The sequence below is a fragment of the Ovis aries genome, chromosome 16 (genome assembly GCF_016772045.2).
Source record: "Ovis aries strain OAR_USU_Benz2616 breed Rambouillet chromosome 16, ARS-UI_Ramb_v3.0, whole genome shotgun sequence".
In the NCBI taxonomy this organism is placed as follows: domain Eukaryota; kingdom Metazoa; phylum Chordata; class Mammalia; order Artiodactyla; family Bovidae; genus Ovis; species Ovis aries.
The window spans coordinates 2345932-2370862 of record NC_056069.1 but is presented as its reverse complement, the minus strand read 5'-3'; the positions used below and the strand labels follow the sequence as shown (position 1 = coordinate 2370862).

The window sequence follows — 24931 nt, the reverse complement described above, 5'->3', positions numbered from 1 at the left end:
CTCTGGCTCCCTGCCCACAGCCTACCCACCCTTGCCGGCACTTGGGGAGTTTCCTTTCACGGCAGAGCTATCTGGGGATAGGCTGCCCACAGTGAAATATAGGGCAAATGAGGAAGACAGGCTTGACAGGAAGTCCAAATAAGCACTTCCTCCCACCCACCTTCCACATTCTGACGCACCTCAGCCAAAACAGCCGAGAAAGAGAGACACAGAGAGAGGATGAAAAATACACATTTTTTGCAAAGTATGAAATTGTCAGCTCTGAGGAAGTGGAAACTATTGCCGCTCATTACCTCACAAGCAGCGACTGGTTCATGCTTTCCTGCTGCGTATCCAGGGATGGGTGGGGGGTGGTGACTGTGTCCAGACAGGGGTGGTCGCCAGGACACAAACCGCAGGGCGGCCTGGAGAAGCGCTGCCCTGGGGCTCGCCTGAGCCGCTCCGCGCACTCCCACTCCAGCCTCCAGGAGCACGGGGAGGAGCGTCCCTGCACACGGGCGGCCGCTGCAGGCCTGGCCTTCCTGGAAGGCACGCCCCAGGCAGGGCCCGCTCTGTCTAGTGCACGCTGCGTGGTGCAGAGGACGGCCAGCTCACCGAACGGCCAGGACCCCGTCCTGTGCCCCCGTTTGGAACCTCCTGTGTGGGTGGAGCCCTCAGTATCCAGAGGGATTGCACACAGAGAGTGCTTCCAGCGCCGGCCTCGGAGAGCAGAGCAGAGAATGGGCTTCTCCCTGGGAGGTGACAGCTACAGCTCTTCTTCCCACTGTAGACAAACATGGACAGGCCCCAAGGAAAACTTCCAGGAGCGATTGGCCTTGGCCCCAGGGGATGTATGGAGCCTTAACAGGTTGGTGGAGGTGAAACTGGAGTGAACCCTTGTGAGGGCACTCTCTCCATGGCCCGCAGTGCCCCGAGGTGCCACTGTCTCTGGGCCACAGGCCACCACCTGGTCTCTTTTCCCCAGCCAATACCCTCTGTCCAAATCACATCAGAATAAGCATGTCCTGCCTTCCACTTTTCAGCTCCGTGGGTCCCTCTCCTAAACGCGTCAACACGGGCTCTCCTTCATGGTCTCTATGTTTCCATTCCCCCCTGGTCCTCAAGCGACAGCTCCCATCCCTGGCCCCCAACCCCGCCCCCCACCCCCACCCCCAGGCTGCAACCCACAAGCCTCTTCTAGCAAATCGCGTTTTTCTCACTTCTAAAATTAGCTGTGAAGAAAGGCAGTTATCTCCTCATCAAATTCTTCTGTGGGTTAGTAGGAAAAAGAGCTGCAAGTCTGGACCGGGCAGGGTGGGGTAGGGGGCACATTAGGAGATCCTCCTCTCACTCTGGGTTGCAGTGCACACTGCTCCCATAGCCACCTTTTGTCTCTAAGCCCTAAAAATCTGACATGTTGCTCCCTGCAAGATTTGCTTTCTTGTCCACAGGCTCTATTGGATGTACATTTAAGATCCCTACCCCAAGAGCCCCCATCCCCATGTACTGATATGAATTGCTGTTATTGTGCACAGACCATTGACCATCACCCTAACCTGGAGAAAGAGATTACAAAGCCTTAGAAGGCCTTCACAACCTTTCAGTTTGAGCAAAACCCCTCATGAGTTCTGCTTTTCCCTCTTGCTGGAGGAGAGAGAGATGGGAGAGGGTGTCCACCCCCAAGCCACGGCTCTACCTCACCTAGCCTTACCTGCTCCCTGCTCTCTGCTCTACTTCGTGCTTGAAGTCAGGCCCACTGAGAGCTGGCCCCAGCCTGCCTCGCCGCAGCATCTCCTCTGCTCTCACGACTGCCCATTTTATAGGTGCAGAACTTGAGGCCAGGCCAAGTGAGCTGAGCTGCCCCAGGTTACTCTGGCCTTCCTGGTATCCTGAGCCTCTCTTGGGGTCCAGCTAGCCCCGCCCCTGGAACTTCTGGAATTCTCCAGCCAGGGATAGGAGCTGTGAAACTCGTGAGTGTCGGGAAATCACCGAGGACTGGGGAAGTGGGAAGGCTCCAGCCTGAAGCAGCCCACTTCCCCTTGCGCCACCTGCATTCCTGGCCCAGCTCCCCGTTTTGGGGAGTGGGTCTATGACGCTGTGGGGAAGGGGGCACCGAAGAACTGCCCTGGAGAAAGTGCTGCGTCCTCTTCTTAACCAGCCCTGGTCGCCAGCCTTGCCTGCTTTTCGTGGAAGGCAGGCTGATAGAGAGGACGCTGCATAGGCTCTGGAGAGCCAGCCGGGTTTGAACCTCTGCTCCACCTTGTGCAATTTATGGAACATCTCAGAGTCCCAAGGTGGCACAGAGGTCAAGGGCAGGGGCTCTGGACTCAGAGACAGTTCCAGACAAGACCTGCTGCACCACCTACCTGCTGGGTGCAAGGGTGGCAAGAAGCTTTACCTCCGGAGCCTGAGTTTTCCCTTCTGTGAGCAGGAGTGATACAGTGCCCACAATTAGTGCAGAGTCCTCGGGCTACTCCTTTGCACAGTGATTCTTGGTGATTCCCGTTGTCATCACTGTCATGCAGGTTTCTTAACTGCTATGTCTCTCTTTTACGTGGGTCTAGAGATTGTCCATCTTGGCCACATTCATTGGATAATTCTTCCAAAAGAACCTCATGTTTAGCTGTAAGTTAATTCCAACTTCTGATTTTCTGTAGATTTGGATTCTTGTGAGTATGGTAAACGTCATTTAAAAAATTGCTTCTCTTTCTGAGGATGATCTCGAATGTTCCTTTCCACAGGGGTGCACAGGTGTGGAATGTTTTGTTTGCTCATGAAGCATAGCCCAAGACACACTCCAGACCATGCCACGTCACATATCACACACAGGTTCAGAATGCCTTCCCTCAGCTGCCTCTTCCAAGGCCCTGCTTAAATCCCAGCTAATTCCATGATATCTTCTTTGACTTCTTTATGTGGAGCCACTTATCTCTCTTCCTCTCTTTTCAAATGGGCTTTTTATCATTTGCTGCTCTTCTGGGGATTTAAAAAGTGAAGGGGCCTCTCCCATCCGTGGTAGAACTTTTGAGCAGCAGGCCATGCTTCCTAGGGCATGGTCAGTTGCAGAGAGCACTGAGGTTCCAGCCCTGTGAGAAGTGCTCGGCCTGGGCTGCCTCAGCTGATGCCTCTGGCGCCCTTGGAGGTAAAGATGACATTAACTCAGATTCATGGACCACATCCATTAAGATGCTTAGTCCGGGATAAAGGGCAGATCTTATTTACATAAAGACGTGGCGAGGTTGGTGCATAACAGTGAGGGTGGGGCTCCTGAGGTTGCGTATACGATGGAAACTGCATGGCCAAAGCGATCTTTGAAAAAGCTTCAGGAAGCCATCACTTCAGGGGCCAACTCAGTAAACGCAACAGACTCAAACCTCAGGACAGACAGTCGTTTGTGTGTTCCTGGGGAGCACTAGATAGAACGGTGAAATTGGAGCCTGTGGTGTTCCACGGATATGTTTACTTTTGACACTGGGTTCACCCTCAGTCCAGGAGATGCTCAGCTACGAGAAGTGCACAGGGTCTGAGAAACTGACAGAGAGAACCCAGACTCCCACCTGCTGTCTCCAGGGATGTGCTCTTTAGAAAGAAATGTGGACGAATAAATAGCAGATAGAATGTCTGGGGGAACAAGAGTGACTAGACTATATGGCAACATCAGTAGCAATTGTTATTTTTTTCCTTCCTTAAGTTTGTCTAGCTAAATACATCTATAGTTTTATGCGCATATGAAGCAATTTTTCTGTTCCTGTTTTACACATATGGAAACTGAGCTTCCTAGAGTTTAAGCCTTTGCCTGAGGTTGCCCAGCATGGAAACAAGTATATCTGAAATGAAGCCTGGGGATTGTCCTGCTGGTCCAGTGGTTAAGACTCCATGCTCGCACAGCAGGGGCCTGGGTTCCGTCCCTGGTCACGGAACTCCAGCCCATGTGCTGGACCTAAAGATCCTGTGTGTTGTGGCCAAGACCTGGTGCCACCAAATAAACAGATGAAGAAGAAGATGAAAGAAAGAAAGAAAGAAATGAAGCCCAGGTCTTCCCAGTGGTGCTCCTTTCTCAGTTCTGGATCCCAACTCACTGACTCAGAGGATCCACTTGTACTAACTATAAGGGGCAGCTAAAGAAGCTCAACCTTAACACTTTTGAGAGAAACTGAGTCGTGGTTGGAAAGCATTGAAAGGTCATGTTCCTTCCCCTTCACTGATGTGGGAGATTGTCTATATTTTAGGTGAACCGTCAAATTAGATTTTTCATCTGTAAAGACCCACCCAAGCAGGAATGTGGTTTAAATATTAAACATATGGATGCCAGGGATTTCAATGGAAACACACTTGAGTGTCTAAGTTCCCTTCATCGCTCCTCCTACTGGGCTGGGGTAGATGGGGCCCAGCGGGGAATTACCAGCCTGTAGCTCTTTCTGCCTCTTGAGTCCCCAGAGCTGGGCTTCCTTGTTTACTTATTTAGAGCCCAGCAGAGGAAGTGGTAAAGGAAACTTGCTGAGTCGTTTTCTGAGAAGAGACCATATTTGTTCGCAGAGGAAGCTGTTGCTTTCTGGGATCTGGCTGCAACAGAAAGGACATCGGCTCCAACAAGACTTTTCCAGAAGGTACCCGGGAGTTGGAAGAGCTGAAGACACCTCCAGACTCTGGATTTGGGGTTCTCTGTCCATGGGTGCAGCGCCCATGCTCAGCTGGTGAGCTTCCTCCTGAGTGAGCAGACATGGCATTCAAGAACGTGCCCTTTCGCTCTGAGGTCCTGAACTGGGACCCTGACGCCCTTGCAGACTATTTCAAAAAGGTGAGCCTTGCTCTTTAGTGGCCGGGGGGCTGGGCAGAGGCTTGAAGAGGGAGTGCAGGCAGAATGAGAGAGGCATGAAGGACAGCAGCGGAGCTTCCAGCCTTGGGCAGTCTCTCTGGTTGACGGAGCAACACTGAGCTCTCTGGCCATACGTTCTGGGGAGAAGGGAAGCCCTCAAGAGGCGAGTGCCTACTACACGCTAGGATTTGAGTTTGTCCCCTTCAGGCACGGACGCATCTAACTCGCTCCAGGATTGCTGTCCTACTGGCTCAGCTGCGAAATAAGCCAAGGGAAGCTAACTGGCCCCAAACCCCAGGGACTGCATGTGATGGAGGCAGAATTCCGGTCACACCTGTCCAGTATCAGAGTCCGTGCCCTGAGACTCAGAACCGCTATAACTGCTAGTGAGATCAAGGCTTCTTGCTCGAAAGGAAACATGGAGTCTTGAGGGGTAGGAGAGAGGAAAGGCAGGGTGGAAGACTGTGATGAACGATGCTGGAGATGGCGTCTGAGCAAGTCATTGCTTGTGACTTTGAAAGAGAGCTATTCAACCACTTACCTAGAACAGAGTCTCATGGGAACTTCATGAGGGTCTTATGATGCAGGCTGGGAAATGACATGAGCCTCAGGCCTTCAGATACTGAGGCCTCCGAAAAGGAAAAGATTTGCCGGGAAGGGTCAGGGGCCAAGCTTGTGGCAGAGCTGAGACCAGAGTGTTGCTATCCCACCTTCTCGTCTTGAAGGAGCTCAAGGATCCTTGTGTTTGGTCATCTGCTGGTGGGGCCATGGGTCACAGGCTTGCTAGGGCAGATCCCAAGTCATGTGACCCTCTATGACTGTCCAAGGGATACGTTGTCTTGTGAGGGACCTCTGAGCTCTTAACACTCCCATTTCTGGAGGCTGGCATCCAATTCAGTGGATACTCCAGATTATCACAAGGATATGGTTTTAAGTCATGACCTTAGAGGTTTTCTAAGTTAACTTACTATTTTTCCTGGTATGGGGTAGGCTCCCTGTAACACATACCCAAACCTGGGGTCTACATGGTGCCAAAGTACTTAGTGCCACAACTATTCTGCCCTAAGAAAAATGTGAAAATGTTGAATTGGGTGTGGCATGGTAGAGGCACAACCCACAGATCCTGTTATTTGCTGCCTGCTGTGCATCTCATTTCGGTTATTTTTCCCTCACTGGAAGTCATAATAACCTTAGGTTTCAGCACAGTGGGTGCAAAGATCGTTGAGATAGCTGACTTTTGAAAGAGTCAAAAGTATTTATTCTAAATGCTTTTCTTAAATTTAGACCAAATAACTGAGGGCCACAGTGAAATTTACTAAGATGCTATAAACTGGCATATTAGATCAATACAGAAAGGAGAAAAGAACTGAGAATTATCAAGGGCACTTCTGGGGACAGGCTGATGGGCCAGAGGCCCAGCCTCCAATAAGAGAAAGAGAACTGTACAACCCAGGTCAGCAACGGAGGAATCCAAGTTCCGTTCAGGACAGGGAGATGGCCTGCAGGTCAGGATGACTCACGTAGCTGCTCTCTGCCTCAGTTGGGGGAAGAGAGAATTTTCTTACAGACCCTGGACTCCAGATCATGTCCACAGAAACTGAACAGGTTCCCTTCCCCGCATGAAGGAAGGGACGAGGAGACTGAAGGGTGTTTGTGATCTAGGAAGTTCTGGCCCTTCTACAGACCCAGATAGACACCCTTTAAATGCTAAGCACCTCACTTCCCCCAGAGAGAAAATGCTAAGTGAACTGACCGTGGCGTCCTTTGGGGTTGGATCTTAGCCACCGAAGACCCACTGGCAGATGCGATTTCTCTCTTTTTTTTTTAAATTAAGGAATGTGTCATGTCTCTGACTTAGGCATGCCATTTTCTTTTCCTTCCTTTCAATTAATTTTTGTTTCTTTATTTGACTGTGCTGGGTTTTAGTTGTGGTGTTCAGGATCTGATTTGTGCCATGCTGGATCTCTCAGCTGTGGCATGAACCCAAGCATCCTGTATTTGGAGTCAGCCCCTGGACTGCCAGGGAAATCCCAGAAGGTTTACTTTCTAACGAAACGCTGGGGTCAGGTCTCCCTTGGAGGCACCTCCCCAACCAGCTCTGGAGTCAGCCACACCTTGGCTTGAATCCCGACTCCGCCACCTGCTAACTTGCTGACCCTCCCTTAGTTACTATACCTCTCTGTGCCTCAGCTTCCTCGTCGGTAAAACAGAGACACTCGTAGTAATTGGCTCGTGGGATTGTCGGGATAAATAGAGGAGATACATGTGTGAGGCCTCCAGCAGAGAGGGGTCTGATTCACGTTCGAGCTTCCCTTTCTCCTACTCTATTCACCGGACCCTGCCTGGGGACTCCATGCAGACCAGCAGGCTTTTGTGTCTTACTGTCTCAGACATGTGCAGCTCATCCTCTGTCCAGAACTTAAGCCCTTGAGGATTGAGGTCATGTTTTCTATTTCTTTAAGTCCTCTGATTCCTTTTGACTTAGCAGAAAGGGATCCTTGGACCATGCAACGGAAAAGACTCTGGATCAGAGCCATGAGTTCTAATCCTAGCTGCGTCCCCAACTCACTGTGTGACCTTCAGCCAGTCCCTTCCCCTCTCTGGGCCTTAGTTGTCCTGTCCACAACACCAGGTACCTGCTCAGAGCAGTGCCAACCAGAGCTTGTCACTCATAAGAATTATCTGGGTATATGCTAAAAAGACAGGGCTTCCCTGGGATCTCAGTTGGTAAAGGATCTGCCTGCAACGCAGGAGACATGGGTTCGATCCCTGGGTCAGGAAGATCCCCTGGAGAAGGAAATCCCCTGGATTTCCCAGTATTCTTGCCTGGAAAATCCCATGGACAGAGGAGCCTGGTGAGCTACAGTTCACAGAGTCACAAGGAGCAGGATACTACTGAAGGACTGAGTATGTATGCATGCATGCTGAAAGGACAGAGGTCTTACTCCCAGGCCTGATATTACTGACTCAGAACCAAACTTCCGGGCAGGCCCCAGTCTGCGGGACTGTCTGTCTATCTAGAGTCCAAGTCAGAACTCTGCAAAATCAGAGATTTAGCTCATAACGCTGGTGGTGAAACTGATGAATTAAAGGCAGTTGAACATTCCAAGAACAATTTCACCATTTGCAACATGGATAAAAGGGATGTTTGGGGCTATGCAGAAGCTGGTTTCTTCCCACGGACCACTAAATCATTTTTTCCGAGCTTTCTAATATTCACCCTACTCTGTCATCCCATGAAGTTCACAACAATTGCCCTCACTCTTTTGATTTCTTGGCCATAAGAAAAGGTTGTGATTTTAAGTTACCAAAAAAAGGTGTCCACAAACTGTGAAATCCATACTTTCGAGGAGAAGCTGAGATTCTCAAGGACAAACATTTTACCTTAAATTCTCTGGCTAGAAACCTCAAATTTAGAGATATTTCAAAGGTAACTGCTCACACTGTTGAGGACTAGGCCAAACAGACACCTGCTTCAATTGTCAATTGGTGTGACTCTAGGAAAGCAGCAGGTTCTAAAAATGATCATTCCTGTTGAGGCGGTAAACCTATTCTGAGACTCTAACTTCAACTATTTAAAACAGAAGAAAAAATTTTATGCAAAAGAATATCTATGATGTTGTTTGATCTTGTAGGTTAAGCTGCACTTAAGTCTGTTCACTTACCGTTTGTAAGTTTTACTGTTAGTAACTAAAAGGAGAATACTCCTGATAGAGACATTAAAACCTTGCTCTGAAGCCCAGCTGTCACTTCTGCCACCTGCCTATCCATGGAACCTTGTATAAGTTACTTGACTCTTTGTGCCTTTGACTCTCCATTTGAAAAATATGAAGCTTAAATGATTAAAATTGTTTTAAGCACTTAGAATGGTGCCTACCATATGGCAAGTATTCAGGAATTATTAGAAGTTTCAATTATCATTGTTACAGCAGCAATTTGGGGAAATAACGAAATATTCAGCAATAGAGCAAATTAAAATAATGTTCAAAATCACTTTGTAATAACATGAGTCAGTGCCTTTATTTTTCAAGAGAAAAAGACAAGATAAGGAGATTGAATATGAATGATAACACTGACTGTGTTTAGAAAGATGCTTTGGAAAAACCACTGAAGGAAACACATTGCCATGTTCACCCGGGTTGTCTTTGGGTGACCAGATGATGCCTACTATTTGTTTTCTTCTTTCAACTCTTTTCCATTTGCCGGAGGAGCGTATGGCCAGCCCTTGGCAGCTCTAGCAGCGTTCTTTCTGTAGGGGTTGGCCTCAAAGCCTTCGACAGGCAATTTCTCCATTTTACAGTCCCAAGGGGTTAGTTAGTGAAAGCAGGGCTGATGTAAGGATAGGGCGCCTCTGACAGACAGCGGGGGAGCGGGGAGCCTGGCTAGCCACAAGCACCACAGATTGCTGAGCTCCTGGGGCAGGCAAGGACGGGGAGCCAGTGGCGTGAACCCGACTGCACTGTTACACCTCCTCTCCTCTGTTTCAGCTAAACTACAAGGACTGTGAAAAGGTCGTGAAGAAGCATCACATCGATGGGCCACGGTTTCTGGTGAGTGCTGGCTGCTAGTTCAACGCATTATGACCAAAACTATTCTGTAACTTTAACCAACGGCTGCAGAGCCAACTTTCTACCCTGTCTCTGAGGCTGCGCAGGGGCATTGCCTGTCTTCAGGATCGCGTACAACCCAAGGCCTTCTTCAGGGTTTTGTATGAGCGCCTCTCTCATCACCTCTCAGGATCCTCCTATTTAGTATACCTCCCACATCTTTCACTGACACTAAGGTACATTCTGAAGTCAAAGTGTAACTAGGAATCAAATTACAGTTAACACACACACATACCCCTCTTGAAAATCTATTCAAATAGCACTCATACTCTGAGAAGTTCAAGGGGGAAAACCAGCCACATGGGAGAATGGAAGACTCTCTTTTCCTATTTGTCACTCTAGGGAACATACTTGCTGACTAGAATAAATGGTAGAATCGCCCTCCTTATTTCAGTTATGTCCCTCTTTCTCTTTACAAATTCACACCATTGGTTTTGTGCCAATCAACACACATGTGCTATGACTTTCTCTGCTCCTTTATATTGCAAGAAGTTTCCAGTGTAATACTAAGAGGCAGCTCTATACTAAGTATTAAGCCATTACAGAGAAGGGGCTGCTGCTCTAGGTGGAGTTTGAGCCACTGGGCAGTGGCTGGGGAGGTGGTGTGAGCATTTCCCCTGGAATGACACTTTTGCCAGTGGGTAATGGAGACCCTGACTGTACCGATCCAGCTCTTTTGGTTGTGTTTCTTCATTGTTCAAAAACGAAGCAGGAGCAAGCCTTCAAAGGTCTCATGGGGTCAATGTTCCCAATTTGGATTTGGACTCGGTGGATAAGTCAAACTGTTTCCTGGCAAGACCTGGTCAGCAGTAGTGAGGAAACTGGGCTATGGGGCTTCAGGGATGGAAGGGGCCGTAGAGGGTACACGCTCTAGTTTTCCACCCAGTACACCAATCCGTTTCCTGTATAGCATCTCTGCTACCAATAGCTTCTTGAATTCCTTCACTGATGGTGAGCTCACTACCATACACAGTCATCTATTCCTTTCTGGGCAGAACTTAAGTCTCACACTGAGACCAAACTTATGCCCCCTTTGCTTTCATGGGCCATATAAGACATCTTCATTCACTGTTCCACGTAAGTCATTCAGTCATTCCCCCTGCCATTCACTTAACAAGGACTTTCCTGGGCTCCTTTTATACACCAGACCATGCCATGTGCTAGGAATGTAGAGATGATTAAGATGAGATTTCTGCCTCCCAGAAGCTTGTTTTATAGCGGAGCGTTATCTCCAGGAAGGCTCTGACCACCGCCTCAGTTGCAATTACAGAAACATGTACAGAAATGTGATGTGATTTACTCTGTCACACACCCAGTTACTGGACTAAAGCGCATATTTAATTTAATTTTACACTGCTTGAGTTTTGAACAGCGCCACTTCTTTGCACTGGGCTTTAAGCTACTAGACTTTGAGCATTTAATTGTTATTCTTCTTGCAACTTACCGCTAAATCTGAATATTTCATTGTTTTAGCTTTTAGCTAAAAGATGCTTTTAGAACTGAGAACTGAGATTTCTCAGGGCTGAATCGAAAGGGAGTAAGACCTCTTTCTTGAAGATGGTCCTGGTCATAGCCCTGGGTGACCTCTAATAAGCACATGCCCTCTCTGAACTTCTTGTTCCTTCCTCTGTAACGGAGCACACTGGACTGAGTGATAGTGGGTGACAGTCCAGCCCAGCTCTGGGGGGGGGGTCCCCCCATCCCCCTCTTGTGAGCTTCAGGCCTGTTGAGATAGGGTTGTTGCCTTGGTTGAGGAGCTTTGCCTTCTCTACCCTGATATCTGGGACATGCCAGGCCCTCAGAGAATGCTGCTCACTCTCATTACTGTGTGAACAGCAAGAAGTGGAAAGAGGGGCTCAAGGAGCCAGGGGAGTAGGGAACAGAGCCCAGCCCTGCCCTGGCAGCTTCTGCTAAAACCGCCTTCCATGCCAGATGCTCTGGGTATGATCTGGGCTTTGATCTGAGCTCTGAGCTCTCAGCTATCACCCTTTCCAGCTTTAAGGTGTCCAGAGCCATTCTGCTTTAAGGGTGAAAATGGAAGACCCAGCCGTCTTTACCCCTCCACCCCTCTGTTTCTCTCCATCCTCTCCCTTCCCCCGTCCTTTTCCCCTCCCTCCCTGCCCTCCTTTCCCTTTCTTCCATGCAGGAGCCAGCAGCCCCCTGGAATCTATACTGCCAGCATTTTGTTTTCCACAGAGAAGTCTGGTGAGGGAACGGGGGTTCTATGCTCCCGAAAGGCTAAGGAAGAGGAGGCCACGTGCTTGGAAGTTCTGTCAGTTAGAAAGGTGTGCGGCTGCATGAAAGAGAAACTGAAGCCCAGTGGCTTAACCAAAGAGGGGCTTACCTTTCTCAAGTGACGAGAAGTCTAGAGGTGGGCACTCTGGGCTGGAGAGATGCTAAAGTCGTCGTCAAGAGCTCAGGCCTCACCTAGCCAGCGGGAGCTCTCTGCGGCTTCTGTCCTAATGGCTATGAGACGGCCACTCCATCTCCAGGCATTACATCTGCAATCCAAGCCGGAGGAAGAGGGGGAGGGCAGAGTGAAACACTCAAAGTGCATGGGGATTGCATTCCCCTTTATTTTCAGGGGTACTTTCCCAAAAGCCTGATTCAGTTAGACTTCAGATCATATCTCACCGGCCACAATGGAGCCCCGTGACCTTGGTCACATGCAAGAGAATTTAGTGTGTTAAATATTTTGAACTGGACACATTCACTGCCTTGAACAAAATCCAGACCCCATCAGTAAGGGAGCAAGAGAGTGGATATTGGGTAGGCAAGCGACAGTGTCGGCTGCAACGCCTCTCCAGGCCAGGTCCAGTTCTCTGCTTTTCTTGCTCTCTTGTCCCTCTTAAGGACACACTCAGCACATAATCATATTCCTGTAAAGCCACTAGTCTGACTCCAAGTCACTGTACAAGTAACTCAGAGTTTCCAGACTTTGCTGAAGGTCTTTGAAGAAGGTCTCGGAGGGGGCTTTACACTGTTATGTCACATAGAAGAATTCTCCAAACATCGTGTGTGTGCTCAGTTGCTCAGTCCTGTCTGACTCTTTGTGACCCCGTGGACTGTAGCCTGCTAGGCTCCTCTGTCCGTGGGATTCTCCAGGTAAGAATACTGGAGTTGGTAGCCATTTCTTCCCACAGGGGATCTTCCCGACCCAGGGATCAAATCTGCATCTCCTGGACTGCAGGCAGATTCTTGATAGCTTGGACCATCAGGGAAGCCCAGACACGTTCACCACCGTCCGTCTTTCCTCCCAGTTCCTATCCCTGCTTCTAAGGCCTTTCTCTGTATTTCCAGCCACACTCACATGCTTACCTTTTCCGTCACCTGCTTCCTGAAATCCCCTCAGCTTACGTCTCTGACTCAGGAGAAGAGAAGGCAAAGGCCCACCACCTAGTTCTCAGCATGCATCCCTCTGGTCACTCCCAGGAAGCCCTCCAACCCTCATGCCACTCTGCTAACATGAGTCTTGGTATCTTCCTTAAGAAGGGAGTGGTTCCAGGGGCAGGGACGCCACGGCTCAGTGATGCTAGAGAAAGAAGTTAATAAGTTTGAAGAAAGTCTTGATTGTCTCAGGACTCTTGCCAAAGCCTCCTTCCTGGCCCTGTCGCCAGGTCTGATATGGGGGCTGGATCAGACTCCGTTCCTAAGAGCTGAAGTGGAAGGCCGTAGCACATTTTAAGAGGCCCCAGCCCCAGTGCCAGCTGGGCTTAATGGGAAGTTTGCCCAGCTCGTCTCAGAAGGCAGCCAAAATCCTACCAGGCAGCTCCCAGCCCAGAGCGGAAGAAGCAAAAACACTAACTAACCTCCAACAACCATCCAGACCCCAGCTGCTCTGCCCTGGGACAGAAATTGCTCACCTGAACCCCATTCATCGCTCTCAAAGGGTCTGTCAGGCACTGTGCCAAGCACAGGACATACTCCATCTCATTCAGTCCTCACAGCCCCTGAAACAGAGCTGTTCATATTATCAAGGTTCCCATTATACAGAGAAGGAAACTGAGACCTAGAGAGATTAAGTGTCTGTCCCAAGTCAGGGAACTGCTAAGTGAGGGAACCAAGATTCTAAACCAGCCTGTCCGACTCCAGTGCCCCCACCCTGACTGCTGGGGCTCTGGCCTCAATTAGACCGTGAAAGAGGCCCTTCTTGCCTCGGCTTTGGTTCTATGGAGCATGTGCCCACCCTCTTTGCTTCCCTCTTCTCTCTCCCTCCCCTCCTCTTTTCCAACATAGGCCGCTAAGGCTCCAGAGGGCTTAGACGTGGTAGGAGGAAGCTCGCAGGAAGGAAATCGCCCACAAAAGCCACAGAGCAGGGTCCTAGCCCCAGCTCCATCGCCTACAAGCTGAAACCCCTTACACCTTGGGGCCCCACTTTCTCACTAAAATGAGACAACATGACAGTTTCTCCCTCACAGGGCTGATGCGAGGATTGATCGAGGTGCTGTAAGGAGGCAGTCAGTTCTTCACAAACACGGGTCTCTTTCTTCTTTCCACTCTCAGTTCCCTCAGGACAGCCTCTTGATTGCTTCCTTGCATCTAGAGAATCCTACCAACACCTCCCGTGAAGGAGGCAGCTGGGCTGTGATGAGGCCGCAGAGCACAGACTCCCTCTCCAGGCCGGCTGCTCACAGCCGTTCCACGGCAGCTGAGGGCCTGAGGTCTGGGGCGGGAGGCTAGGAAAGCTGTTACAGCCTGGCCAAGTCCACATAAAATCCGAGTTTCGGGCTCCCTGTGACCCGATGTGGCCGTCCAGGGCCCGCAGGCTCCAGTGCCCCATCTAGAAGCTGCCTGCTCGGTCTGGTGGCTGCGGCCTCCTCTCCCGCTGGCTGCAGGCCCGCTGTCCCCTGTCACTTCGCACCTGACTCTGCTCACCTGGCCTGGAGCCCCTTCTGCGGGTTGTAACTACCACTGTCTCCATTGCAGAACCTGGCAGAGAACGACATTCAGAAGTTCCCTAAGCTCCGCGTGCCGTGAGTACTGGCCCGGTGACTGGGGTGGGGTGGGGAGTAGACCCCGGAAGCTGAGCTACTGTTCTGTCACTGTCAGCTTAAAATAGGAAAGCAATCAGGAAGAGAGCAGGCAAGAGCAGTGTTCGGGGAAGAGAAGTTACATAATGTGTCGAGAAAAAGAAGCAATGGTTCTAGTCCAGCTGGTACTTGGCTGCTCTTGCCAAAGATCAGCCTGATTCTGGCCCATGTTCTCATTTCCTCTCTCCCTAGTGGGGTGGGCTGGCCTTTGAAAACAGCACCAGAATCAAGAGATCTGAGATTTCATCGTGGTTTCATCACCAACTCAGTAACTGCTTCAGTTTTTTGGACCTTGGTAGAATGAGAGCGTTGGACCAGATGAGTCGGGCAATGGGCTCTGTTTGGTCTGTCAGTGATGACCATTTGGGTGGCCGCCATGGGCATCGTGTTGAGAGGGATTCTGAGGAGAAGGGGGCCGATTCTGAGGTCTGACGTGGGTGCTGAAATGCGAAGTTGCAGTGTGCGTATTGGGCCATGTTTCCTGACCTTCTTGCAGAAGTCTCACACTCTGATGCTTGAGGAGCCAGGGAGAAATGTGTGCAATGGGCCAGGCTGAAAAATACAAAGTCCAGTCATTTACCACCGTTGAATAAAGCTTGAATATGGAGAAATATTTTTCTGCTATAAGAAAGACGATAGGGCCTTAGTTGCAGCACGCGGGGTCTTGCTTGCACAGTGGGATATTTCGCTGTGGTACATGGATTCTCCAGTTGTGGTGCGTGGATTCCCTAGTTGTTATGGTGCGTGGACTCCCTAGTTATGGTGCGTGGACTCTCTAGTTGAGGTGCGTGGATTCCCTAGTTGTGCTGCGTGGATTCCCTAGTTGTGGTGCATGGATTCCCTTGTTGTTATGGTGTGTGGATTCTCTAGTTGTTGTGGTGCGTGGATTCCCCAGCTGTTGTGGTGCGTGGATTCCCTAGCTCTTATGGTACGTGGATTCCCCAGCTGTTATGGTACGTGGATTCCCCAGTTGTGCTGCGTGGATTCCCTAGTTTTCATGGTGCGTGGATTCCCTAGCTGTGGTGCGTGGATTCCCTTGTTGTTATGGTGCGTGGATTCTCTAGTTGTTGTGGTCCGTGTGTTCCCTAGCCGTGGTGTGTGGATTCTCTAGTTGTGGTGCCTGGATTCCCTAGTTGTGGTGTGTGGACTCTCTAGTTGTTATGGTGCATGGATTCCCTAGTTTTCATGGTGCCTGGATTCCCTAGCTGTGGTGAGTGGACTCTCTAGTTGTGGTGCCTGGGCTCAGTTGTTGCGGTGTATGGACTTGGTTGCCCTGAGGCATGTGGGATCCCCGATCAGGGATCAACCCTGCCTCCCCTGCATTGTAAGACAGATTCTTAACCACCGTACCTCTAGGAAAGTCTCAATGCCCAATCTTTGAATTTATCAAGTAGCTAGAAATACAAGTTTTATGCAATATATCTCGATGTTTAAATGTTGCTCAAATATTTTTTAATATTGTGAATGCCAAAGTTCGCACCCTTATGGGCTAGATTTAGTGTGGGGGCCCCTAGTCTGAGGTCTCCCTTCCAGACACCCTCTGGGGTCCTTTTTCTTGCTCTAAACATCTTAGAGCTCACAATGATGAAAGGGCAGTAGGTCAGTGAAGTAGGAGGTGAAAAGTTTCGTGAATAGGTAGAGCTGCTGGAGTAGCTCAGATAAGAAAACCATGACTCTCAGGTTCCCTCATGTGGAAGGGTGAAGAAAAAGACGGGAGTAAGGATTTGCCTTTGGTACTGCCTGTCTCCAGGGGCCACTATTGTTGAAGAATAATCGATCTTAAGAGTTTTTTTCCCTAGTCCAAAATGGCTATTTAAATCTAGTTAAATTAAAAATTCAGGGACTTTCCTGGTGGTTCAGTGATCTGACACTCCATGCTCCCAATGCAGGGGGCTTGGGTTCGATGCCTAGTCAGGGGACGAGATCCTGTGTGCTACAGCCAAGGGTTCCCATGCTGCATCTGAAAATCTTACTTGCTGCACTAAAAGATCTTGCGCACCATAACTGTGAACCAGTGCAGCCAAATAACTAGAAATAGAGACTCAAAAAATAACAAAACATTCAGCCCCTTAGAGGCACTAGCCACATTTCAAGGGCTCAGTAGCTAGATACAGTGGTGACGATTATATTGGACATTATAGACATGATGCCCTAGAAAAAGGCCACAGTTCTAGGTCAAGGAGAGAACTTAGCATATAGCAGTGAGAACTGGTGGCTGGTGGGCTAGAGTCAGCCTGTAGACACGTCAAGTTGGATCCACATAGTGTTTTAAAATCAGGAAGTGGCATCAGGAAAGACTCTGGGGAAGAAAGGAACCTAACCTGGATCTTGAAATATATCGAGTGGTCAGATGAAAAATGATTGAAAGACATTCTAGAAATGGGGACTATATTGCGAAGGCATGATACCAGTGCGTTTATTGGAACTGCAAGTAGGTCAGAGCAGTTGAGGCGTACGTGGGGGAGTGTGCAGTGAAAAGACCACAGTAGCTGGTTAGTTGTGAAGGATGCTTCGAGCTGTTATGAGTCTGAGAGTGTTGGTGAAGTGAGTTCACCAGGGGGAACACTGAGGTAAACCCTGCATGTTGACTCTCTCCAGGGTGTGTAAAACATGATGGAGAGGAGGGCTCAGCTGGAGGCGTGGAGCCTGGTTAGGAATGATGGCTATGATCCCACTGTGAGGTGGCAGCTTCTCCCAGGGCTGTGGCTAGGAAGATGCTGGGAGGAGGGGATTCAATCAGAGCAATAGACGGAAGGGGATGAGGAAGGCACTTTAACTGGGAGGATCCTTTTTTCAATCTTAAGGCCTTAGATCCACCTCCTTAGATTAAGGAGCTGATGTCTGCAGTTCAACGTGAGGTGGAGGTGGGATATTTCTTCAGTTATATAAAAACTAAAACAACAACTTGGCCTGCAGTAAAAATCCCCCCCTTGGGTTTGCCCCCTAAGGCAAGGCACGAGGGCTGTCCACGGAGCATGAAAGGCGAACTGGTCGGGGAGGCATCCAGGGAAGGCCCAGCTGCCCTGATCAGGTGATTCTGAGTGTGAGCATTGGTATAAAAAGTACCAATTTTCAGCACACCTCTGTGAGCTCTGTGCCTGGGATGAGTCCTAGAGTACTCTTGAGTTTCCAAGTGTATAAAATGAAGGAATGGGTTATATGATCTCCATGAGCACATTCTTTTAAAAGATATTATTTCAGATCTGAACAGGCAGACAGGAGAGCTTAGTGAGTAAAATGCAGGCTCTGAGAGCAGGCTAGTTGAGACCCAATTCTCCCTTTCATTAGCTATGAGTCTGTGGACAAGTTATTGGAGTTCCCTAAGCCTCAGCTTCCTCATCTGTAAAATGGGGACAATTACAGACCCTGTCTCAAAGAATCAATGAGAGAGTTAGAAGAAACAATGGAGATATAATAAAATGTACTGAAGAGGCATTAACTATTCCAGCCATTTTATGCAAAATCCCAACGAGCACCATTTCAGATTTTTACTAATGATTTTATCCTACTAACTGGGGAGGATGGAAGCATAGAAAGGCATGGGCTTTGGAGCAAGGCAAAGCCAGGTTCTAAAGCAGGCTCTGCCTCCTACTAGCTGTGGGACTCAGGCAAGTCATTTCAAGTCTGAGCCTCAGGTTCCTCATCTAGAGGAGAGGAAAGAAGGAACTCAGAGGGGGCAGTGTATATGGGTATGTGGGTGAGTGGGAGGCAGCCCACATAAGCTGCCTGCGTGTATAGATATTCCGGGCTCATTTGCTCCATTCCTTTGTACACAGGTCCATTTGCCCTAGACCATTTCCCTAAAGAGCTATACAGAAGAAATTGTGTTTATGTACAGTGGACCAAAACAAGATTACACTCCTCTGAATAGCTCAGTCTCCTTAAATTTGCTTTAAAAAGTCAGTACTAAATGGATTTTGTAAGAAGGCAGTTTCTGGTGGGAAAGTGTTCTCTGTCTGCAGACATAGGACTGTCTCAGGCCTAGTTTCTCCCAGAGACCTCACAGACAATGTGATGGAGGAGAGTTTTAAAATGAAACAGTGTAGCGTCCTTTTGGAGGACTGAGCCTAGCGCCTGTGGTAGCACTGAGCATGACCTGGTTAAATCGATAGAGCAAATGATAAAATCTTCGATGATCATCTGCAGTTTTTTTTTTTTTTAATGTTGTAAATTTTTGTTGCTATTTGTGCACTGGGTCTTTGTTGTCGCTTGAGGGCTTTCTTTAATCATGCTGAGCGGGGTGGTGGGGAGGGGGCGTACCCTCTAGTTGCAGTGTGCGGGCCTCACTTTCCGTGGCTTCTCTTGTTGCACAGCACAGGCTCTAGGGTGCAAGGGCTCAGAAGTTAATGGTGCATGAGATTAAGTTGCCCACAGCATGTGGGATCCTCCCAGAGCAGGGATTGAACCCACGTCCCGTGCATTGGCAGGCAGACTCTTATCCAGTGTACCACCAGGGAAGTCCAATGCTATAAATTTTATGTTTAAAATAATATAGTGTAACTTTTAAAAAAAAATGGAAGAAGAGGGCAAGGATGTGGTGGTAATGTAGGCAACAGATAGGTATTGGATGATTCTCTTTATAACATCAGTGATCACTGTCCCCATCATCCATAGTGGAATTAGGATGGAAAAAGCTAAGATCCAGTTAGAGAGACAAGGCAGTCGTGCCTGTTGATTTGTCTGTCTTCTGAAAAGGCGTCGTCTCCTAACCTCAGAGACAGCTCCCTGTCTCATCTGCTCAGCGCCTACCTAAGATATAAAGACAGCAAAGGATGGCGAGCAGGATGGAGGGAGGGAGCAGAGCTGAACTCAGCGCTGTGTTCATGACACGTGCTCAGCTCCCAGCAGACTGGGGACAGTGCCAGGCCCCTCTCCGACGTGTGGCTCCCCTATCTCGTTCGTTGGCTAAAGCCCTGTCCAGGTGCCCCGTCCTCCCTGCACGGAAAGTGCCTCCATCCCACTGACTGCCGCGCTCCTCCACCTCAGTGGGAGCCCAGAGCACTTAACTTCCGCTCAGCTCCACGTGAAAAACCTACATGGGGCCTTTGACAAACACCTCCCCCAGCACCCTGCTGTCCTTGCTGGTAAACAGGATAGCTCTTCCTGGCTACAACCCAAAATGACTGGAGCATAAGTAACTTGTAAATCTGTCAGGGGGAGGGCATGGCTGAGAAGTGGGAGACCCTCAGATTCTTGCTTCCTGCTCACGTGCCTAGTTGCCCCTGGAGGCCTGAGTCTTGAGAGCGATGTCCTGGCTTCTCCCTGGCTCCTCAGGTGACAGGAGAGAATTTTGGAAGGTTTGACTCTTGGTTCACAGAAGACTTGCCTTTAAGGAGGAATTTTGTTCCTTTAAAGAAAGGTGAAATGCAAGTGAAAGCCAGATTGGGTGTAAGAACATGGGCTGGGAGGTGGGACAGGGGTCAGGGTGGTGTCAGAGCAGGGAGGGGTTGAGGGGTGGAGGAGGGCCTCCGGGCGAGGGGCAGGCCAGTGTGCCTCTGAAACTAAGGTCAAGGAAGCAGCTCCCCGTCCCCCCAAGCCCTCTAGGAGACAGGGAAACTCATCTACAGCTCACACTATGCGACCTTCGGCAAGAAGAACATTTCAGCTGTGCATGAGACATACGACCACACAGGCAGCAGAGCAGAGTGTTCGGAAATAACATTGACGCTTACTTGCACTGTGGGCTCTGACACTTTCCACGCTGCTCTGCCTTCCTCCCTGCCTGCCTTTCTTTCCCAGTTTCCTTCTTACTTCTGTGTGACCAGCAGAGTTGATTTCAAGACGCCCTTGTGAGCCTCCACCCCCGTTGGCAGAACACAAGGGCCATGGAAAGGGAGCCCCACGTGTCCCGGGAGAGCCCTACAGGGGCCACAACACACAGAGACCCTGAGTCCTGCTTCCTCCGTTTGATTCTTTCGAAAGCAAGTCCAAGAAGACCAGATCACAGGAGTGATTTCACAAGCTTTCAGCCCATAGGACCCACCCATGTCTCTGGGGCACTTGTTGTGACTGCGTCCAGCGGCTCCTAGCCTCTCCTGGACGTTCTGACGGGTTAAGTCTCCAGTGGGCCTGGCCATCAGTGTTTGTGGCCATGGTCCAGCAGTCAGGGATTCTCCAGCAGGGCCAACCCTCCTGTTTCGCTGATGAGGCAGGGAGGACCAGGAAGGGCAATACCCGGCCTGAGGTCAGGCTGTGGGCACTGTCCGGGGGCAGGAGGCTGCAGTCACACTCAGCAGGACCCCCCTCCCAACCTCTGTACCGTCCAGCATGATCGGAGGAGGCCTCCACCTGAGAAGCCAGAGGCCCACCCCCATCACACAGCGAGCTAGGGGTCTCGGCTGCCACGGCCTGGCTTCCTGCGGAAAGGTCCGCTCCGCTTCTGCGGCTGAAGACAAGCAGAGAGAGTGGTGTCTACCCGAGGGCGTCGGTCTCTCCTGGGGCTGAGTGCGGCCTGGGGTTTGTGGGAAGGAGGGAGAATGAGTCACCTCCGGCCGCTCACTGTCGCTTGGTCCTCTGGGGGCGTGGGAGTGAGTGGGGGACAGCCGCGAGAGTCTGCAGGCAGAGGTGCAAGAACCTCGTGCTCTGATCCCAGCACCGCTGCCCTGTGCACGCGCCCCCACAGCCAGCGGCCCCAGCTGCGGGGAGGCGGTGTTCTGAGGCCTCAAAGCAGGGGGCCCGGGGGCCCCACGTCTGTCACAGGCTGGGCTGCCGGCCCCTCTCCGGCCCTGCTGCTCTCAGCTCGCGCTGCTCCTCTGTGGGGCTGTGGTTTGCCATTTCCTTCCTTCGCCAGTTAGAGCCCCAGCAGCCTCCCGCCCGGCTGCTGAAGATGCCCCTAAGGAGTTGCCGAGAGCAGCAGGTCTTTTCAGGATCAAAGCCGCTGTGCCAGCCGGTCAGGGCCACCCCGCTTCTCCCCGTGCCCTCCCTTACCGCCCTCACTGTGTGGGGACCCGCTCCCCAGCACCCCCTACTTCAGGTCCTGCAGAAATGTCACCTCCTCCCAGAGGCCCGCTGGGTGGTTTTTCAATTGTAACCGCACCCCGCTCCTGCCCCCCTCGCCCAGCCTGCACCTCTGCTGCCTACGTGTCCACACAGCTCTCACCTTGAATTTCACTTCCTCCAGTGTTCACTATTTGTCATCTGTTTGTCTCCGCTAGCAAGTAAGCTCCTCGAGAGCAGAGATCTTTGTTTTGTTCACCGAGGTGCCCTGAACCCCAGCAGGGCTCCTGGCGCTTAGGTAGCCTGGAGTGCGCACTGCTGAGTGAAGGTATGACTGGCTGGGGGTGACGGTGCCCTGACATACGCTCTGTCAGAGGAGGGAGTGGAGGGACGCTCATCAGCCTCTTGAACAGCTGCTTAAAGGAAACAGAGGAACCAGAAACCAGCAATCTGACGGTGTGATCGGAGCTTCCACTGGGAAGCTCCCCACCCCCGCCTTAAAGCATCTCCCTGTGACGTGTGACACCCCAGCAGTGACACCGGAGGAAGGGTTACAGGCTCCTCTCTCTCTCCCCTGACGGCCCCGCTCGTTTATTAAGTTTGTTCATCCTGTCTCTTGGGCTTCCCTGCTGGCTCAGATGGTAAAGAATCTGCCTGCCATGTGGGAGATCTGGGTTCCATCCCTGGGTTGGGAAGATTCCCTGGAGGAGGGCATGGCAATCCACTCCAGTATTCTTGCCTGGAGAATCCCGGTGGACAGAGGAGCCTGGTGGGCTACAGTCCACGGGGTTGCGAAGAGTTGGACACGACTGAGCGACTTAAGCACAGCACAGCACATCCTCTCACTCGAATGAGCTGAGAGGTTCTGAGCAGGTTCCCGGGGAACGTGGAGAAGTCGGGGGGTGGGGATTGGGGGCCTGAGGGATGATGAGGGAAGCAAGACGTGGTGGGAGCCAAGACTACTTTGCTAACTTAGCAATTTTGTTTTAGACCAAACTTGTGACCTTGCTGCAGTCACTGCAGCAGAAGGAAGGTAGACTCGGCCCCTTCCAGAGGGCAACGGGCTCCATAGAGCTATTCCCAAGGGGCTTCTGGCATCAGGGGTGGTGATTTGGTGTGCTGACAGTGTGCTGCTCTGGAAATGAGGGGGCCTGGCTTCTGAGGCTGCTGTGCATCACTGGGGGAGGGGCCGCTGTGCAGCTGTCTCTTTCTCTCTGGGCCCCTGTGGCCCCACATGTGAAATAATGCAGGGCGAGACCACCTCTGAGCCTCCTCCAGCTGCCCCAGATCTCACGGGAACACGAGCCTGTCAGCTGACAGACCCTGGGTCTCCTCAGTGGTGCTAAGGGAGGCTGGAGTTTACTGCAGAGGGCGTGCCTGCCAGAGCTGCCGTCCCACTCTGCCCTTCCTGCCCTGGGGTTTAGAGATTTGCTAGTTTACAACATCCAAGGAATGAGAGGGTCCTGGCCAAGGCCTCTGGGCATGGGTGAGCCAGGGAGTCTCCCACTTTGCAGGCTGTGCCTAGATGGGGAATACTTCACCAAGTGTTTATAAGAATTCATGTCACCAAGGAGGGAGCGGAGGATGGAAGGAGATTTCAGGCCCAGAAAGCGCACTGAAGCTCTTGTCAAGAGTTCTGCAACGAGCCGCCGATTCCTCCAGGTCTCAGAGGTGGATTGAAGATTCTTGTTAGACATTGCTAGAGGGATGTCAAACCAAGGCCAGTCCCCACGGAGGGACTCTGAGCTAGAGCCAGGAGGCTGAGCCTATGCAGAGAGCTTCCTGGGCAGGAGCAAGGGGGTGGAGGTGGCAAGAAAGTGAGGAGAAGAGGGAGAGGGCCAGCTGGAGCCAAAGGAAGAGACCGGCTAGGACTGGCCCAAGTGCCTGAGGTCACACAGACCGGGGGACTTCAGGACCTAGGGAAGGAAGGCTGAAGGTGGAGGGAGAGAATGCTTTTATCACCTCACCCGTCCCTTTGTCTTATAGGATTCTGAGTAAGTTAAGTCAAGAAATCAACAAGAATGAAGAGAGAAGGAGCATTTTCACACGCAAGTGAGTGGGGCAGCCAAGTGCCCAGGGTCACTTTAATGAGATGCAAAAAATTTTCAAACTCAAGTCTAAATGGGAGTGGTTTTGCCCTCATTTTTGATCTGCAGTAATCCTCCAGTCCAGGGGTTCCCCCTCTCTGTCCTGCATCCTGCCCCTGCATCAGGGGAGCTTCCCTTAGAAAGGCAGGCAGTCATGAGCTCCCAGTTGTACCACCAATGTGATTTCAGTGGTTTCCAGAATTTTCAGGTAGCCTGGCCCGAGTTTCAAAGCAACAAGGACAAGAGTCCTGGGTGGTGAGACATACCCTCCCCTGGGGGCTCCTCTTGCAGGGCTGGACTAAGAGGGATATCTCCCCAAGTCAGTAGGGCTGTTAATGCCATGTTGCTTACCTTTGCAGACCCCAAGTCCAGCGGTTTCCGGAGGAGACAGGTAAAGGTCTCTGGGGTTGAGAACGATTGCTTTGGAGATGGGAGGCTCTTCGGTTCTTCTGGCTGCCGGTCCAGGTGGAGGGGAGGAGAGATAGCACTATGCCAGGCACCTGGCCACGATCCCCTTCCAACGGAGGCCCTCTGCACAGACACAGGGAGGGACTCTGCGGGCGGTGCCAGGAACAACCTGGGTTTTGACTGAGCACCCAAGCACAGCCAGTCCTCCTGCTTCTGAGTCTTTAAAGCAATTATTCAGCTGCTAAATTCCACATCTTGTTAAAACGCAGATTCCTGGGTTCCGCCCCCCCCCCCCCGCCCCCGGCTAGTTCCTGCAGAATCAGAAGCTCTAAGGATAGGCCCAGGGAATCTGCATATTTTGAAGCTCTCTCAAGTGACTTTCACACACGTGAAAGGTTAAGAACCACCACCTCTGTCTGGTAGAATGAGCCCCTCAGGTAGGAGGTGGAGAGCTGACACTGAGTTGCTGACCCCCAGGTGCGCAGGATGAAGGCAGGGGTGGAGGAGGGCACCGGGCTGGGAAGCGCCGACTTCCCCTCTGTGGCTTCAATCAGCACTAATAACGGTGTTGTCTCCTCCGCAGAGAGCCACGAGGAAGACAACGGAGGCTGGTCGTCCTTTGTGAGTATGGGGCGGGTCCTCCCAGCTTAGGGCAGAGTCCGGAGGTCCTTTGTGGTGAGGCACTGGCGTGATGCCCGGGGAGCAAGGCCCTGACGGTGCCCCGCGGGGCTCCGGCGTGCTCTGCAGCGATCAGAGCGTGACTCTCTGGCTTTCCAGTCCTCACGGTCGCTGGTCTCGTCCGGCCCTCTTGCCCTCGGGGCACGGGAGCAGTGGTGGAGGACACCTGCAGGAAAGGCTTGGCGTGAGCCACTTTGTGACGAATGCTGGTGGCGAGCTGGGCTCAGCTGAGGCCTGCGGGGTGCTGACCCACCGCTGTTCACCAGGAGCCCCCACAGCAGGGCCCGCCTCTAAAGCCCTCCTCACACAGACTACACTAAAGCAGCATTAAAAGCAGCATTAAAGTAGCTTTTCTCGTGGGCTTAAGTCCCCACTGGTGACACAGAGGGA

At 51.2% G+C, this 24931-nt stretch overlaps 1 protein-coding gene and 1 long non-coding RNA gene across 7 annotated transcripts in view; one reads left to right on the top strand and one right to left on the bottom strand.

The window, feature by feature from the left end:
* The window catches only part of LOC121816783 (uncharacterized), a 31875-nt gene extending 20017 nt beyond the window's left edge, over positions 1–11858 (bottom strand). Inside the window, exon 1 of one of the 3 annotated variants that reach the window (XR_006056470.2) lies at positions 11747–11858. This is a non-coding gene — a long non-coding RNA (uncharacterized LOC121816783). Of the gene's footprint in view, positions 1–1690; positions 2274–5336; positions 5599–11746 lie in introns of those variants that run through there. The other 2 variants (XR_006056469.2, XR_006056468.2) reach the window with 2 other exon arrangements.
* LCP2 (lymphocyte cytosolic protein 2) overlaps positions 4491–24931 on the top strand; it is a 47412-nt gene continuing 26971 nt past the window's right edge. For 2 of the 4 annotated variants that reach the window (XM_004016859.5, XM_012096693.4), the window contains exons 1-6: positions 4491–4777; positions 9283–9345; positions 14329–14375; positions 23355–23420; positions 23815–23846; positions 24447–24484. In XM_004016859.5, coding sequence (XP_004016908.3) covers positions 4700–4777; positions 9283–9345; positions 14329–14375; positions 23355–23420; positions 23815–23846; positions 24447–24484 — 324 coding nt within the window. In that variant the 5' untranslated portion in view covers positions 4491–4699. Of the gene's footprint in view, positions 4778–9282; positions 9346–14328; positions 14376–21557; positions 23040–23354; positions 23421–23814; positions 23847–24446; positions 24485–24931 lie in introns of those variants that run through there. The other 2 variants (XM_060400217.1, XM_042233651.1) reach the window with 2 other exon arrangements.